We start from the raw sequence: 18,391 nt of genomic DNA, 5'->3' as shown, positions 1-18,391 counted from the left end.
ACTTTAAACCTGCAGCCGTGAGCAAATCTAGCCTGAGCCACTAATTTATTTTTCACATTAAGATTGGGGTAAAGTAATTCCTCTCAAAGCCTTTAAATTAGGAATATTATTTAGTATAATTTTCACCTTGCAGAAGTCACTAAAGTTTGATGTGCTTAAGCCATTTCGGATTTGCCTTCTTGGGGTTGCTTGATTGTGTCCTACTCCCTGAACAATGCTAGAACCTTTGCAGATCTTAAGCCTCTAAAAGAGAAGAAAATTAAAGTGATTCATAATTCTTTGACAAGACTGCAGTGATTTCATTCATTTAACAATATCGTCATGGAAATTCTGCAGTTTGAGAATACTGCCTCGTCTGTTAATAATTTGAGAACAATTAAAGCTTGTTCTAGCATTAACATTCAGAAGAGCAACCTTTTGAACCCACCTGAGGTATGCATAATGGGGTTTTGCATAGTTCAAAGGAAAAAAAATCATTTAATGTTTCCAGATGTGCAGGCACTCATAATAGTTTAAAAGTATTTCTTGTAATTAATATGTTCAATTAGACACTTTGCTGAAGATGATGCATTTTCCTCCCGTTGCATCTCATGGAATACTTTTAACTTATTTACTTGTTACTCATAGTTTGCCAAGTTTCTTATCCATGTTATGATTGTTGTATACATGTAGGCATAGTGATTGATCGCTATGAATGGCGATTGGTCGCTTTTTGGCAGAGAGTAATCTTGTGCTTCAGACTCGGGATGATCAATCATTTCTGTACATAGGAGAATTTCTTCGTTTTCCAAGTTGCTCCAATTCTGCTCTTCATTTCGTATCTCCCCCTGAAGCGTAGAATTGGATGATGGGTCATGGAAGAACAGATTCGGAAAAGTCACATCCAAAGTGACATAGGTACGTCGGGTAGGAGGGTGATAACAACGGTAGCATTTCTGATGAGTGACATAACCCACAAAAACACAACGAAGCGCACATGGATCAAATTTGCTACGTTGATTTTTGTGGAGATGAACGAAAGCCACACATCTAAAGATTCGGGGTGTGAGTACTAAAACAGAGGGCAGAGTGCGTGTTGCGCAAGCACTGTAAGAGAGTTATAAAGGTCAATACACCAAAAGGCATGCGGTTGATTAGGTGAACTGCAGTGACAATAGCATCATTCCAGTGATGGCGAGGTGTAACACCCCGACTCCGTTTATTTTCCTATTTAATTTAATTAAGGGAAAATATTAAATTACTCCTGGGTTAAGGGTGATTTTGGTCACTTTCTTATCCGGGAAGATTTTTGGGACCGTGAGTGGTGTGGTTGCGTAGGTGGTACTGAGACGAAACCGTAGACAGACGGTAGGCCTGAATCGGAGATTTAACAAAGTTTTGGCGATCAAAACTTGTTGGTGCACAGTAATTATTTCAAGTCGGCTTGGGGTAAAAATCAGATTTTTCACATTTACCCCTCACTTTCTCTCTCTTCCTCTCGCGTCTTCTTCTTCTCCTTGCGATGTTTCCCTTCCCGTCACTGTTCACCGATCGGAAACCACCACACACCGCCACCTCCGACCACCCGTCCACGAGACCGGTCCGTTCGAACCGCAGACCTCTCCTCTCTCTTCCCGGCCAGACCACAGAAACCCTCGGGACTCGCGGAAAATGCAGAATCGTGGCGGGCCATTGGAACTTCCAGCCGCTCGATCTCTCTCCTCCACCACCATTTCCGACGGGTAAGGTGGGGTTTCTCATCCTTTTTGTGTGTTCTAGCTGGCTGTGGGATAGGTTTTGATAGATTTGCAGGTTAATTCTCGAATTGGAAACCTAGGTTTTGGCCGAATTTCAATTTGAAATTCCGGCCACTTGCCGTCCGAATTGGACGTTGCCGTAGTTGAAAAAGTTGCTCCATTCTTCGAGTAGTATCTAGGATTGGAAGGGTGAACGTTGGTTTGGAGATTTTCCGTCGCCGGAAATCTCTCTACACACCCGCGCTGCCAGCGTGGGCAAGGTGGGTGAAGTTGTTTTTCGTCTGTTGAGATCCTTGGGTTGTCACGAGTGCGTAGGATTTCGCGGATCTCAATTTGGATATCGTTTGACTATCGAACGGATTTCGCATATTGTGCGTTATCCGGGTTCGATAAGTTCTGACCGTTGGATCGTTTCCAAATTGAAGTATGTTGATTTAGGTACTCTTAGAAACCTGTAGGAATTCGCGGATCGTGAATTGGAGCCGGATGTTCCGATTCAATAATTTGAAGTTTTGGGAAATCGCGATCACCGTGCGATTGGGAAGCGAATCCCAATCATGTAACGGACCTTAGGATGTTCCTTTGGACGTGAGCGCACCGGGAACTTGGGGATTTAAGTATTTCCTTTCGTGAATTTCCGTTTTGGAAGTACGTGATGTTAATCAAGGAATTGTATCTTGGAATAGGTACTTCGATTGATCACTCGCAGCAGGCGGGACCCTCACGGGGCCGGGCAGCTTGGGATTACTTGTGAGTGGACTTTGTTTTAAGCATATGCATGGTTTTTAATTATGAAAGTTTTGTGCATATACTTTAAATGATGGTGACTTTGATTTAATAAGCCTTTGGATGATGGATTTGAATATGTTTATATATCTTGGATATATATTTTGAATATGGACATATATATTTGAGTATGATGATTATGTTGATATGGATTTTGGGATGGCTATCTATATTGTCTATGTATAGAGTATGAGAGGTTGTTGTGGTGAGATTGTGGAAAGTTAGGAGTTTGATGGATGGTTGTGAGATGTATGAGTATGGTAGGTGAGTATCATTCCCTAGTTACTAGGCTTCCCACACACGTCGTTGGCAGTGCCGGTGGGGTGGGAAGGCCATGAGATTACGGGTCTCACACATGGCGTTGGCGATGCGGTGTGTGAGACACTTTCCATACGTGTCGTTGGCGATGCGCGTATGGGGAGAGTATGTATATTGCTTGAGTATCATCACACACGTCGTTGGCGATGCGGTGGGGTGATGAATATGCATGCGCGTAGGACTTGTTATGAGATTTGTGAGCTACACGTGTCGTTGGCGTGCCGGCGTGTGAGCTATGGAGTTCCGTCCCCCGGTTGGACTACTCATCCCTGGACGCGGGTTAGTGTTCGAAATCCTGCGTACCAGCTAACAATCCCCCAGTTGGATTGTCTCCCCGGTACATTAGTATGGAGAGGAGTATATATTATATTAGAGTCCTAGCTATATATATATTTATATATGGGTATTTACGGGTTGATGAGAGTTGCATATATTTTGGGAAATGAGTTGTGAGCTTGAGATGTGGAGATGTTTTGGACTTTGGGATTTTTGTGTTTGAGTTTTGGTTTCTGAGTTGTGAAACTGCATGCTAGAGCATTATTTTTACATGGTGGGGATTACTATGTTGATTTAAAGTGAAACTTTATTTCTGTCCACTCACATCTTTCATTTTTGCGCCCCAGATAGTAGTTGCTCTGAAGGCATTCGAGCAAGTCACGAGCTCGAACTTGTCATTGTTAGGGTCTGTATAAATTCTTTCTACTCCCTGTTTGTTGTAAACAAATTCTGTAGACGCTCTATTCTGCCCATGTTAGGCTATTACTTGAGGCGAAGGCCATTTTGTGTTGGATTGTAGTATGTTAAAAGCATCTTGTGGTTGGGATTTTTATTGATGTAAATTATTGCAGGTTGTTTATTGGTGGTTTGGGCATTTTACAGGGGAGACTCGCCAAAATTTTGGTAGGATGTCTTGGACTTTTAGTAAATGGGCCCGGCATCGATGTGATGTCGGCACCAAGGCGGTCCGCCCGGTTTGAAATTCAGGCGGGTCCTCACGAGGAACATGAGTGCCAATCGAAGTGCTCGGGCGGTTTTAAGAAGATGTCGATTCTTTCTTTCAGCAACACCATTTTGTTGCGGTGTCTGAGGACAAGTCGTCTCATGGATAATTCCATGTTGTTGGAAGTAAGTCTGAAAGTCATGATTGACAAATTCTCCACCATTGTCGAGCGAAGAATCTGGATTTGAGCATTAAACTGAGTTTTCATCTGTTTGTGGAATGACTAAAACGGGAAAACACTTCGTTTTTATTCTTCAGCAAATAAAGCCATGTCATTCGTGTACAATCATCTATGAATGTGACAAACCATCGAACACCAGAAGGAGCAGTGATAGGTGAAGGTCCCCAGACATCAGAGTGAATTAAAGTAAATGGAGTAGTACACTTGTTCGTACTCAGGGTAGGGCACACGGTGACTCTTAGCCAAAATACAAGTATCACATGTGAAGTCGGAGTCCTTGAAACCGAGAATAAATCTGGTATAAGATGCTTCATATAACTAAAAGACGGATGTCTCAATCGATGGTGCCACAACCAAATTTGCTTTTGTTTGCTATCAAAGGGATGCGTCACACTGTTAGCCATGCCAGGACTGAAGTCATCGACATAATATAGCCCCCCTCTCTTAGTACCATGACTAAGAATCTCCTTAGTGTGAATATTCTGAAGCAAACAAAAACTCGGGTAAATGAGTACACAATGATTCAATTGTTCAGTAAGCTGACTAACGGACAACAATTTAGTAGATAAAGATGGAACAAGTAAAGTATTAGACAGGTGTGAGAGAGGATGAGAGTGCAATGCCACATCACGGGATAAATGTAACGCCATTGACATTTGCAATCTGAGTTCGTTGAGGTTGTGTAGTATTCAGAAAATCATCAAGATCAAGCGTCATATGATCGATTGCACGAATCAATTATCCAACTTCTGGAATCAATCTTATCGGAAGTATGGAATCCATAACCAGTACCATTCTGGTCATATTGCATTGTCCTCGATCTTTAAAGTAGCCCACCAATCGGAGTAGCCATGCAATTTAAAACAAGTCTCACGAGTGTGTCTCGGATCACCACAATATCGCAATCTAGTCCATGTGCGGTGTCGTTAGTCGAGAAGTCATAATCATGCGGGAAGATGCATAGGATCTGATAGAGTAGGAATTGGATCGGGATCGAGGCTGAGTCGGGGTTGGAGTCGGAGGCGAAATCGGGATCGAGTGCGAATCATAGACAAATTCGGGTTGTGGTCATCGCCGGGTTGGGGTTGGTCGTCTTGAGTCGGGTCGGGTCGTTGTCGTCATAGTCGAGGTCGGGGTTGGGAGTCGTCAAAATAGGATCCGATTCGGATCGGGTTCGGGTCATCAAAATAGGATCTGATTCGGGATCAAATTCGGGCCAAAGTGCATCTGTAGGAGGTGAGCCATTTGGGCACTTAACTCAGCTATGGTTGGTTGAGAAGGAGAGAAGGAGTCGGTGGTGCTACCTTCATGAGGGTTGAAAAATCATCAACCCCATAGCGGCGGCGGGGTTTGAAACTAGAGTCAGCAATTCCAAGATCGCCGCTCTGATACCATGCTAAAATATGAAAACTATGAGAGAATATTTGTTTGTGGAAATTTTCTATGTATTCTTCTCCTTGTAGGAGGTCATATTTATAATACAACAAAACCTGAATGGGCAAGTAAATAATAAATTCCTAAATCTATTTACAGTAGGAAATCAGGAATTGAAGTAAATCAATTACAAATAAAATAGGAATCCTTGGTGTGTAAGGAAAGTAAGTCAATATCCACAAGTCACACCAACATATATATGTCTTACTGCCTAAAAAGAAAGTTCATAATCATTTTAATCTTAATTGATGTGTGCTTTTGTTTGTGTACTGGCACACTATTCCCTTTTTTTTCCTTTTTCGGGGTGGGGAGAGATGGTGATGCTTGAATTGAGTTGTTTGTATCACCAAACCAAGGCATTACTCTATATGTGTCCTTGTTGCAGGATATTAGAAGGGAGCTAGGCACATCAATAATTTGTGAAGAAAAAGTGCAATTGCAAAAGGTAGCTGTGCTTTTCAGTTTTCATTTAAGGTGTGGTATTTGTTTGGGAATCTGCTTTTAATTTTTCTGTACTATTTTTCCTCTTAACAGACAGATGCTAAAACATGTGAAAAATGTGGCCACAATGAGCATACTTATTATTCCAGACAGGTATTCTACAAACGCCCAATCATCTTCTTCTGCCTCATATTTTTCCTGTCATCTAATTATCTTCTATGTTGCCTTCTTTTCTTTCTTTAATATCTTTTTGTATAGATGCGATCAGCAGATGAAGGAGCAACTACTTTCTACGTGTGCACCAATTGCCAGCACCAGTTTACTGAGAATTGATATGTCAGAGGTTATATAACAGACTACGGGGATCAAAATGTATGTGTTATGTCACTAACAGAAAGCGTGTTCGTAATTAAGTGGGGTGTAGACATGTAGGATATTTAAGATTTCTCTGATATCAAATTTTGAAGTTGTACTATACCTAGGATTAGAATAGAGTGAGTCAAGAATCTTTATATCCTATTTTTGCACCAAATGTTAATTGCAAATTGTTTTCCTTGTGTGCTTTCCCTTCTGCCATGAAAGGAACGAGCTTGCCAAAGTGAAAAAAGCTTGTTTGCAGCATGATATGCTAACATATTAAGCAAAGTGATGGACTGTTTGTTATCTCGTTGCTGCCAACCAATTATACTGCACAGGAATGTGCTGCAAGCCTTTTTGTATTTCCCTGGGAGCAAATACAGCCAATTAGCCCAATTACAACAACAACAAAAATCCTTAACTTGATACATATTTTTCATTTTATAGCAACCATCCTAAAATCCAACATGTCAACAAACATTAGAGTTTAATAACTAATATAGTTTAACCCAAAGATCAAAAACTTCGAAATTTCATCAAACTTCAAAGTGCATCTTTATCTGGATTCGTTTTAGGCTAATTTTCAGAAAATAAAAACAGCAATAAAAGTAAACCAAATCAGTCAATATAGTTTAAATCGGCAATTCAGCCGGATTGTTGCCCACCTCTACCAAATCGACGTTAGGCCATTTTCAATCATAGAGTTAAATGTAGTTCAAGGCTATAAATTTAGTCCTCTAAAATATTAATTTTTTAAAGAACAGTGTATGGCTAAATTTTTCTATCTCCAGCCATGCAGGGCTATATTTTCGGATCCTTCATATTTTATTATTTTGAGAAAAACTATAGTACAACACTTATACATTCCACAACTATGTATTATTTAATTTAATTTAATTACTATTTAGATACAATATTCCATATGACACGCATACGTTGATAACATTTAAAAAGACTATTTATAAATAAAAAAAATCCTAATGGCTAGATGGCGTCAACGCCCCTTTCATATTTGTTGTTGGATATGCATTTGCACGAGTTGTTTCATGCTTTTGCCCATACTTAATAATCGACAAGTGGGGTCTAGTCTAGTTCCTATCTTTTAATTATACACCTAGATAGGAAAGACACGTAACGTGGTCCAACAGGAGACTTGGGAAAAAGCAAAAGGAGAGAGAAATTTTTTAAAAGAAGCCAAAATGGACAAAATTGCCCTTATTTATTTTTGGATTTCCTAAGGAATCATTTATATTTGCATGTCTTTGATTTGAAAGTTGAGAGGTTTTTCTGTCTTTTTTGAAAAAGCTTTGGCTTTTTCCAAAAGTGAAATTTTTTTTATGTCTAAAACCTAAATTTACTAAGTAGTTCAATATATATATATATATATACACACACACATGGGTAGAGGTGTCAAACGGGACGGGCGGCCCAGACGCACGAGCCCAGCCCATTTAAATGAGGCACGGCACGGCACGAGCACGAATATTAATGGGCCGTGCTCGGCACGGCACGAAAACTTGGGCGGGCGGGATCAAAAATGAGGTCCAATGGACCGGGCGACGACCCGACATGGGCGAGCTTGGCCCGAGCACGCTTCAAGCACGGCACGAGCCCAAGCACGAGCCCAAGCACGGCCCACTTAACATTTTTTTCTTTCTCAAAAGTCAAAATGCAATAATTTGACATCTAATGCCATTATTTATATGTTTTTTTAATCATAAATATATATTTGATGTATTTCATTTTAGGGAAATTACTTGGGTCCTTAATTAATTAAACATATCAACTACAAATTAATTAAACAATATTGGACTTGATATCTAATCAGTACATATGATATATATGCTTATCCTATAATCAAAGCAAGACATTATTTCACATATAAAATAATAAGTTGTTTAAAGATGAAAAGTTGAAGTGGACTTTGTAGAGTTTGACACTTTTTGCCCTCTGCCATTTTCATATTGTTTGGATGTTTGATTGATTAATGTTTTCAAATAGTTCATCATTTCTTACCTCTAATTATATTTTTAATGTTTATAATTTGAATTATCTAGTGAAAAAAAAATGAAGTGAAAAAAATTCAAATTAAATGGATTGGTTCTTGGGCCCTAGTGTGGCACGAGCACGGCACGGCACAAGCCCGGCCCGGCCTGTTTCAATATGGATATGGGCTTTGGGCCGGGCCGGGATCAATAATTTTACTAAATGGGCCGGCACGGTACTGCCCGATAAATTAAATGGGCGGTCCGGCCCGACACGAAAACTTTAAAAGTACGAGTTTAAATGGGATGGACCGGCACGGCACGGCCCGTTTGACACCTCTAGGTTGACACCACAATGGAAAAGTGGGCCAAATTCTCCCCCTTCTCCCCAAGTGCACCCAAGTTCGACTCATGTAGAATATAGTTTTGAGGCGACCCAATATAATACTCCCTCATTCTCCTCCCTATCGAATGACAACAAAAATATAGTACTCTTCTATTGAAGGATTCCTCAAATAATTTTATTTGAGAGACACTATTTAGGGTCTCCTACAAAAAAAATTTCAATGATCCAAACTTTAACTCTACATTCATAGATCATCCTTACAAAAAATTAGATAAATCGAAAATCGTTTCGACATCCAATTGTGTCCTATAAAATCAATAAACACGGTATTTCAAGAAAATACTAAAATTTCAATAATTCAATTGAATGGTCAAATGATATCGAATTCAAATAATTATAGGACCTCTCAAATACTTATTTGAGGAATTCCTCAAAGACAGCTCTCAATATATATTATGTACAATCATGTTCTCTTTATCAAGTCCAATTAACACAAATTAGATTTTGGCAAGTTGTTCTAACTAATTGGGCCCAAATCAGATTTCTCATTATTTAAATTACTGTTTTTTTTTTTGTTGCAATGATAAACCATCGACTTCTAGTGTCTTGGGTAAGGATGAGCCAATGGGCACCCTCTTAGGTGTAGGAATTTAATAGTGGCGGCAGCAGCGCCGGATGTGGATGGCCATGTAGTTTCCATTGCCCATCCGTAATCTTGGGTTCGAGTTAAAGGTATGCGCGTGTGAGATGTTTAAGCTTCTTCAACAATTGTTAATAATTTGTTTTTTTTTTCACTAAATATTACTAGAATTTTATATTATATTGAAGGCCTTCTTGGTTGGTACTTTTCTTTTCTTCTATACTTTCAAAAAAAAATTTAATTAAAGAAAAAAGAGGGAATATGAAAGAATAAGAGAGATGATAAAAAAAAAAAAAAAAAATCATACATGAATATAAACTAAAATATAAATAACTAAAATTGTTTTTATATTTTAGCTTTTAATTTTTTATTGTATATATTTTCTCCTCTCACCTTCACATCCATCATCTCGATTTTCTCATTCCCTTTTTTTTCATCTTTAGATAACAGAAGCAAACAAATTTGAGTGGTGAAAAAGGCTAGCATCAGAACATCCCATGCCAGTTTATGGCATATATAATAACAGAAATTAGACAAGATGCAGCATTCTAGTAAACAAAATCAGCTTTCACTAAATTATAGATGAAAAAGATTACAATAAATTTCATTAGATATCAGGGCTCAGACAGTTGTCCAAACCAAACCCTATTTCATCACCAACCAATAAAAAAATACACCAAAAAAATTATAATTAAGACTGGAGAGGAAGTTCCATATGACCAAAGGGAAGAAGTACACACGACCCCAAGGTCATTGGCAGTACCGCACCCAGCAGATCATATTTACAAGATGAATGAGAAAGAAGCCAAGCTCAAAAGCTAAAAATATTACTGAGCGTCGAAAAATAAAGATCGCCAAAATGCTAATACAAAGTTACAAATTAATGAATTGCCCATCAAATATCTAATCCCAGTAAAAACAATTACACTTTCATAGAGCAGATCACTTAAGAAATCTCTCTAATCCAGGGAGTTCAATTCTCTTCATCAAATGGTTATAACTCTATATAGTATCCTAGGTCCCTCTTTTTGTCATTTGTCACTATGTTACAATCCTCTAAGCACCTCCTCTATATAGGTCGGTACCGTCAGTCTTTCTAAATTTCCCCCATTTTCATTCACGACGGAAACTCTCAATCCGAAATAAAGAATGCTGAAGACTAAAAGAATGAAACTTTGAGGTTACAGTCCTAGGACTGATTTGAAAAATTCACTCACCGCGATAAAAGGGCTTCCAAAGATGCATCTCAACTCTGACGTCACACTTCTATTACTCTTCTGTAGAAAAGAACATAAGCAGCTGAAGACTTTATCTTATCCTGGCTGATAGGGTTAACATGGCTATCATCAAAGTCATACCACCGATCAGCCCCATGCTGCACCAGGGAAAAAAAAACAGTTGAACTTCAGTATGAAGCAACATAAGTTAACCTATGCATCAAATCATACCAAATTACAAGAAAGGGAAAATAAGCCTCCAATTTTACAGATACTAGATTAACTAGATCAACTTCAGTATGGCTTGCAGTGCCTTGATGGTATGAGGACAATTTTAGTAATTTTTCATTAAGTATGAGAGACATTAAATGAACCCCACAGTGAAATTTTGCAACAAAGTGCAAAGCCAACTCTGAGAACAGCTTCAAATGAATCACCAAGATCTCTGGCAGTCTCCAAAGATCCAACTTCTATGGCAACGCCAAGTCTGTAAATGGAATTTGTGATCCCTTCAAATTGTACACATTTTTTCGTTTAGAGGAATTTAACTTTGTTATCAAACAGTATTCTGATGTCATTAATTATGGTAGCACTATACGCTTCTGTTGTAACAAATTATGGTCCCTTCGGATGGAATGATTTACATTCGGATTGAGTTTCTAGTATAAAAAAAATTAGTTTCTAGTATAAATTGTTTGGTTCGTGATTAAAATATTAGTTTCTTGTGTTCATAACATTATACTTTTATGAAATGGTGGACTTAAGAAAGGAAATTCATAAATTTGTGTATCTTGTTTTTCTGGACAAAAATATTGAGTAGATAAATTTTCAGTATAGTTTTATCCTTTACATTAATTTCTTGTTGTAGCCCTATTTTCTCTTCTGTAGGGTGGTAAAGTTTGATCTTTTTTGTTTTTTTTGGAAAATAAGTTTGATCTATTGAAAATGAATTGTGCATAAGACATTTTTCTTGGAATAATTTTTTAAAGGGGTCTTTATTAATATACTCAAAATAGGGGCTGAAATTATAAAATAAATAAATAACACATGGAATGCACTTTAGAAACACACTCAAAACCGATTTATTATATAAGAAATTGGTGTTGAAGTTCGTATAAATTACGTGACTGCCACTGAAAGAACCCCAACACAAAAAACTCAACAAAAAAAACACCGAAAACAAGCCCAGTCCAATTTTATAAAATAAAAAAACCGAAACAATTCATTACAAAGAAAACGTCTCGAAAACCTTTATTTTATATTTTTTTTCAAAAAACACCACCACACCTTCCACTAACCACCACCTACAAAATCACGAAAAATAAAGAGAAGACACAAAAGGCTGAAGAATTTGAAGCAGAAAAGGGTTTAAAGGTAAAACATTTAAAAACCACACCTTACTGTCACATTGATTAATGGCTGTAATGTTTCAGTTTAAGATAATAACATTGCTAGTTGACTGTCACATTGATTAATGACTATAATTTTCCAGTCTATGGTATTAACACTGTTATTTACTGTTATGTTAATTAATGGATGTAATGTTCCATTCTAGGGTAATAACATTGCTAGTTTAGTGTCACGTTGATTAATGACGGTAATGTTACAGTCTAGGGTATTAACACTGCTATTGATGTCATTTTGATTAAGGGCGAGTAATGTTCCAGTTTAGGATATTAACACTACTATTTACTGTCACATTGATTAATGGCTATAATGTTCCAGTCTAGGGTAATAATACTGCTAGTTTACTATCACGTTCAAAACACTTTGAAGAAGTCCACCGGCAATTTCTCAAAAGCTATTGTGTGAGTGTGAAGCTAAACCAATATTATTTTGCATATACGACCCCACATCCCCATGTGAGGCTACAGAAGTGTTTCCAAAACGAAATATGATATTTCAAAACGAAGCTATGTATAGAGTCATTTGTATTTGCTTTCACAATAACATTTGATTTGTGAAAGCATTTTATATTTATACATTCTGATATTCTAACAAATAAATTGACTAAACTTGGCCAACAGGGTTTAGTCGAGTGGAAAAGTCCTTATTCATAAACTAGTGGTTTCATATTTGAACTTGATGACACTTTTGTAGAGTGTGAAACCCCTTTTACCCTTAAAATTTAGACTATCACATGTATTTAAAAAAAAAACCAATTGGCTTAATTTGATATATTTCCTTTTTTTTTTCTTTTTCATTTTATGGCTGGGTGCCGTTAATTAAGTTTTATCCTTGTTTCTTTTTGAAAAGAAAATTGAAAAAAAAAATAATAATTCCCACAGCTGGCAACTTCTCCACCTTCCCTTCTTCGCAACTAGGGATGCCATTGTAAGGTCACCATCTCAGATTAAGTCCTCCTTTTAAAGTTGTGTCGTTATTCAAAATTGGAATTTGCTGGTCATTCTTGATATATATAATCTCTAACATGTGAGGCTGCCCTGCGTTTATCTCTAACAGCTTTCATACTTCGTTTACCCTGTGTTTCCAAGTTGTGCTAGCTATTTGCAAACCTTGGAATATTACTTCATCCAAATCCCTTGCAGAGAAGAGAAGGATATGGCTTTGATCGGAGAGGCCCTCATCTCTGCTACTATCCAGACGTTGTGTGACAAAATTGCTTCGCCTGAGTTCACCGACTTATTTCGGCAGAAAAAGCTCGATGAACGACTCCTCAACAAGCTGCTGACGACGCTGTTGACTTTGTCCGTAGTGCTTAATGATGCAGAGGAGAAGCAAATTGAGGAACCTTTAGTGAGAGACTGGCTTGACAATCTCAGACATAATGTCTTGGCTGCGGAGGACTTACTGGATGAGATCGACACTGAAGCTTTGCGATGCAAGCTGGAAGAAGGTGAAGGTCAAACCCACAATTTAACCAAGAAGGTACGTGATTTTTATCGACGCATGAATGTTGAGATGAAAGAACGTGATTTTTATCAACGCATGAATGTTGAGATGAAAGATTTATTAGAAAGATTAGAACAATTTGTACAAGAGAAAAGTGCTCTTGGTTTGACAGAAGGTGCTGGGAGGAAGGTTTCACAAAGAACAACAACTTCCTTGGTTCATGAACCTTGTGTCTATGGTAGAGATGAAGTCAAAGAAAATCTATTGCAAATTTTGTTATCTGATGATGCAAGCAAGGATGATGTGTCTGTCCTCACCATTGTTGGAATGGGTGGGGTTGGCAAGACAACCCTTGCCCGACTGCTTTACAACGACGATAAGGCGAAAGAACATTTTCCACTTCACGCTTGGGTTTGTGTTTCGGAAGACTATGATTCTAATAGGATAACTAAAACTCTTCTAGAGTCAGTCACTTCAAAGTCTTCTGATAAGACAGATCTAAATTTGCTTCAAGTTGAATTAAGAGAACAACTCCAGGGAAAGAAATTCTTATTTGTGTTGGATGACCTATGGAATGAGAAATATGGCGATTGGAAACGCCTCCAAACTCCTTTTACTTCTGGGGCAAGGGGAAGTAAAGTCATTGTAACAACACGTAGCCAACATGTAGTATCTGTCCTGCAAAGTGTTCATGTTCATCACTTGGAACCCTTGTCGCACGAAGATTGCTGGTTCTTACTTGCAAAACATGTATTTGGAAATGAAAATTGCAGTGCTCCGAACTTGGAAGAAATTGGCAAGAAAATTGCACGCAAGTGCAATGGGTTGCCTTTAGCTGCAGAAACACTTGGGGGTTTGTTACGTTGCAATATAGATTCAGAGGAATGGAATACAATACTAAATAGCGGTATTTGGGAGCTACCCTATGATAAAAGTGACATTCTTCCGGCTCTTGCGTTGAGTTACCATTATCTCTCCTCCCAATTAAAACGATGCTTTGTTTATTGTTCAATTTTTCCAAAGGATTATGAGTTTGAAAAGGAAGATGTAGTTCAATTATGGATGGCAGAAGGCATAGTTACACAAGTTGATAATGGGAAGATTATGGAATCAGTGGCTAGAACATACTTCGATGAGCTGTTATCACGATCGTTGCTTCAAAAGTCAGGGAAATTCAGCTTCATTATGCATGATCTCATTAATGACTTGGCTATATTCATGTCTCAGGGGTTTTGCCTTAGGCTCGAAGATGGGGTATCCCGTGAAGTTAAAAGAGCTCGTCATTTGTCATATGCTAGGGGAGGATTTGATGCTGCTCCAAGATTTGAACCATTATATGAGGCTAAATGTTTGCGGACCTTCCTACCTACCTCTTTGAATCCATATAGATCTTATGAAAGATGTTCTGTAAGTAAAAAAGTTCTACAAGATTTGTTGCCCTCACTAAGATGTTTACGGGTGTTATCATTGTCATGTTATCAAAATGTCACTGTGTTACCTGATTCTATTGCAAACCTCATTCACTTGCGCTACTTGGATCTTTCCCACACCGCAATTGAAATGTTACCTGGGGTACTTTGCAATCTCTACAACTTGCAGACATTATTATTGTCAAATTGTTCCTCACTCCTTGAATTGCCTGCAGACATTAGAAAATTGATTAATTTACAGAAATTGACATTGGGCGGTTGTAGTTCTCTTAATGAATTGCCTGCAGGCATGAAGGAGTTGACTAATTTGCATCATCTTGATGTCAGTGGAACTAAAATTGAAGAGATGCCGGTGCAAATGGGTAGACTGAAAAGTTTGAGAACATTGACTGCATTTGTTGTGGGCAAATCTACTGGGTCAGGCATAAGAGAACTGAGGGAGTTCCCGCAACTTTGAGGAAAACTATCAATTTTGAAGCTACAAAATGTAGTTGATGCGAGGGATGCACTGCACGCCAATATGAAGCACAAGAAAGATCTCAAGGAGTTAGAGTTTTCATGGGGTGCGAAGGATGCTGATGATTCCCGAAAGGAGAAAGATGTACTCGACAAGCTCCAGCCTTGTGTGAATTTGGAGAAATTAACCATCAGATTCTATGGTGGAACCAATTTTCCGAATTGGTTAGGAGACTCATCTTTTTCTAACATACAAGTCATGCATCTCAGTGACTGTAGTTATTGTTGGTCGCTCCCACCAGTTGGGTGGCTACCGGCACTCAAAGAACTCTGTATAGAAAGAATGAAGTTTGTGCAGACGATTGGCGTTGAATTCTATGGCAGAAATGGAGCTAATCTGACTCAGCCATTTCAATCTCTGGAGAAGCTGGAGTTTAGGGAGATGCCAGAGTGGGAGGAATGGGTTCCAAGTGGAAGTGCAAGTGGAGGTGAATATGGTCCAGACTTTCCTCATCTCCGGGAGCTGATTCTAAACAAGTGTCGGAAGCTGAGAGGAAGTTTGCCTTGTGAGTTGCCTTGCTTGAAGAAGCTTACGGTGTATGGGTGTGACGTTTTACATGATGGAAGGGCCACTACCACAACTACCAATAGTCTTAACTATAAATCTCTTGAAGAATTGGATATAAGTGGTGGATGCCAAACTCTGTTATCATTATTAGAGACAAAGCTCCTGTCCCGACTTGAGATTGAAAATGTTGTTGACGTACAGTGCTTGCCCAACTGCAATCGTCTTCAAAGTTTGACTCTTCGGAATTGTCCAACGCTGTGGTCTTTCCCTAAAGATGGCCTACCCACTACATTGACATCACTTACTATATGCCATTGTAGGAGATTAGAATTCCTACCTCATGAGATGTTGGCCAAATTAACATCGCTTGACTCTTTGCGTATAATAGAGAGCTGTGATTCAATGAGGTCCTTCCCGTTGGGCAGTTTTCCCAAATTGACGACGCTTCAAATTTGGGATTGTGAGAATCTGGAATCCCTTTCCGTTGATGAGAATCTCAGCCATCTCAGTTACTTTTTTGTCCAGGGATGCGCGAATTTGAAATTCCTCGAACGCCTTCACACCCTCACAGCCCTTCGATCTTTGTCGATTTCGAATCTTCCGAATCTGGAGTCATTTGCAGAAGATGGGGGTTTGCCTCCCAACCTCCGATATTTTTACATTCGGAATTGTAAGAGACTGAGGGCTTCATCAGTGGGAGAGTACTGGGGTTTGCAAGCACTTGTCTCCCTTGAACAATTTCATATCAGTGGAAATGACAGTGTCATGGAGACGTTGCTCAAGGAACAGCTGCTCCCTACCACTCTTCACACTCTCATCATCTATTCTCTATCAACTCTGAAATCTTTGGACGGAAAGGGTCTTGGACACCTCACTTCTCTTCAAGAGCTAGAAATTGCATTGTGTCCAAGTCTGGAATTCCTGCCACGAGAGGAACTTCAACACCTCACTTCTCTGAGTATTATTTGGTGTGACAGTCTCCGATGCTTGCCAGAAGACGGTTTGCCGCCATCTCTTCAAAGGCTAAAGATCCACGGATGTCCTGCTCTGGAGGGAAGGTATAATAATAAGACGGGACAAGATTGGGCCAAGATATCTCACATTCCTTGCATCGAGATAGGCAACGAAGTGATCATATAATATGAGCTATTCCATATTTCACTCTCAACCCTCAACTCTCAAATCAAAGTCAGGTGAGGTATGTGCCTTCTCTTACTTTAAAAAACTGCTTCTCTTCTTCTAATTGAATACAAAAACCAAAACACATATTCTATTTCTCTTCCAAAAACCCAAATACATGTTGGACATTGCCCAAATTCCTAATAATTTCACGCTTTTTGTTATTTTGTTGCTCAGTAAATTATGGTTGCTGGTCACAAATTATATTGAAAATAAGTTAAATATATAGGTTATATTTTTTTTTTCTTAAAAAATACACTAGGCTACAGCCCATTGTAGCCTTTAGTGTGGTTCCGCCCATGATCCTTATGACAGTACTTTAACAACAACAAAAAAGTATAATAAACTAGGCCTTTGTAGTCATTAAACGGATGTTTTGTCATAGATATGACTATTTAAATGTAATTACGGGATTAAAACATTATAAATTGGAGTGAACTATAACATTATATATGATCCAATCTTTTTCATATATTTTTGTTCAAGACTTTGTTTTAGAATGCTCTATTACTAATTTGGTACATGTCCCTAAAATCTATGCCTTTATGAGGCAACGTCTTTATTTCTTTGGTTATTCTAGTTTAGAATATTTGCACAAATGAGATGACTCCCAACATAAAGTCACATTCAACGAAAAAGCATGAAATCACACACAAAAAGAACACGGACAATTGCTAAGTTTATCTTGTATCCTTATTTTATTGATCCGACCCAATTGAAAAATATAAAAAGATGATAAAATATACTGTTCACCGCTTACATTGCGTCATTATACAAAATTGGAATGAAAAACGAAAATCCTACAGCTAAATTTGATATATTTCCTTTTCATTTTATGCTGGGTGTTTTAAGTTTTCCTTGTTTCTTGTTGAAAAGAGAAATGAAAATAAATAAATAAATTCCACAGCTAGCAACTTCTCCACCTATCCCTCTTCCCATGTACTAACAACAAGGGATGCCTTCGATCCGAAAAATAGACAAGGGTGTTAACCAATATCAAAAGAAGAACTATGAAGAACAATTTCTAGAGAGAGAGAATGAGATATCTGGAATAGAGAGAGAGAGAGCACAGAAAAATGAACTTCCTTTCTTAATGAATAGGTAAAATCAGAATACACTACTTATACACAGCCATCTTAACTAACTAACTATCACATCTTCTAATCTTATGCCAAGTGTCACAATCCTACTCTAACATCCCCCCTCAATCTCACGCTGGGATAAACCAAGCATGAGATTGTGACAATGAGTATGGAAGAGAGGAGCACTTAAGCCTTTGGTGAATATATCAGCAAATTGCTCTCTGGAAGACACAAACTGCACAAAGAGCTGTTGTTTGGCCACCCGTTCCCGAACAAAATGAACATCGATCTCAATATGTTTGGTCCTCTGATGCAGAACGGGATTGAAGGATAAAGCAATTGCGGATAGGTTATCACAAAAAAGCACCGGTTGCTTTGAGCA

General features: G+C 38.4%; 2 protein-coding genes and 1 pseudogene across 7 annotated transcripts in view; all 3 read left to right on the top strand.

The window, feature by feature from the left end:
* Positions 1-18,391, top strand: part of LOC103330905 (ubiquitin carboxyl-terminal hydrolase 8-like) — a 48,114-nt gene that overhangs the window by 1,955 nt on the left and 27,768 nt on the right. For 2 of the 4 annotated variants that reach the window (XM_089051905.1, XM_089051904.1), the window contains 3 exons: positions 5,841-5,900; positions 5,990-6,049; positions 6,155-6,448. The exons of 1 other annotated variant lie outside the window; for it this stretch is intronic. In XM_089051905.1, the coding sequence (XP_088908031.1) occupies positions 5,841-5,900; positions 5,990-6,049; positions 6,155-6,229 (195 nt within the window). In that variant the 3' untranslated portion in view covers positions 6,230-6,448. Of the gene's footprint in view, positions 1-672; positions 849-5,840; positions 5,901-5,989; positions 6,050-6,154; positions 6,449-18,391 lie in introns of those variants that run through there. One more of the 4 variants, XM_089051901.1, reaches the window with a different exon arrangement.
* On the top strand, positions 13,004-15,200 carry LOC148916583 (putative disease resistance RPP13-like protein 1 pseudogene; annotated as a pseudogene).
* LOC148916580 (putative disease resistance protein At3g14460) overlaps positions 15,245-18,391 on the top strand; it is a 63,346-nt gene continuing 60,199 nt past the window's right edge. For 2 of the 3 annotated variants that reach the window (XM_089051898.1, XM_089051899.1), the window contains exon 1: positions 15,245-16,946. In XM_089051898.1, coding sequence (XP_088908024.1) covers positions 15,245-16,888 — 1,644 coding nt within the window. In that variant the 3' untranslated portion in view covers positions 16,889-16,946. The remainder of the gene's footprint in view (positions 16,947-18,391) is intronic. The other variant, XM_089051900.1, reaches the window with a different exon arrangement.

This window comes from Prunus mume, linkage group LG5, assembly GCF_029339155.1.
Source record: "Prunus mume cultivar Tortuosa linkage group LG5, ASM2933915v1, whole genome shotgun sequence".
NCBI lineage: Eukaryota > Viridiplantae > Streptophyta > Magnoliopsida > Rosales > Rosaceae > Prunus > Prunus mume.
This window is presented reverse-complemented; position numbering and strand designations above follow the sequence as displayed.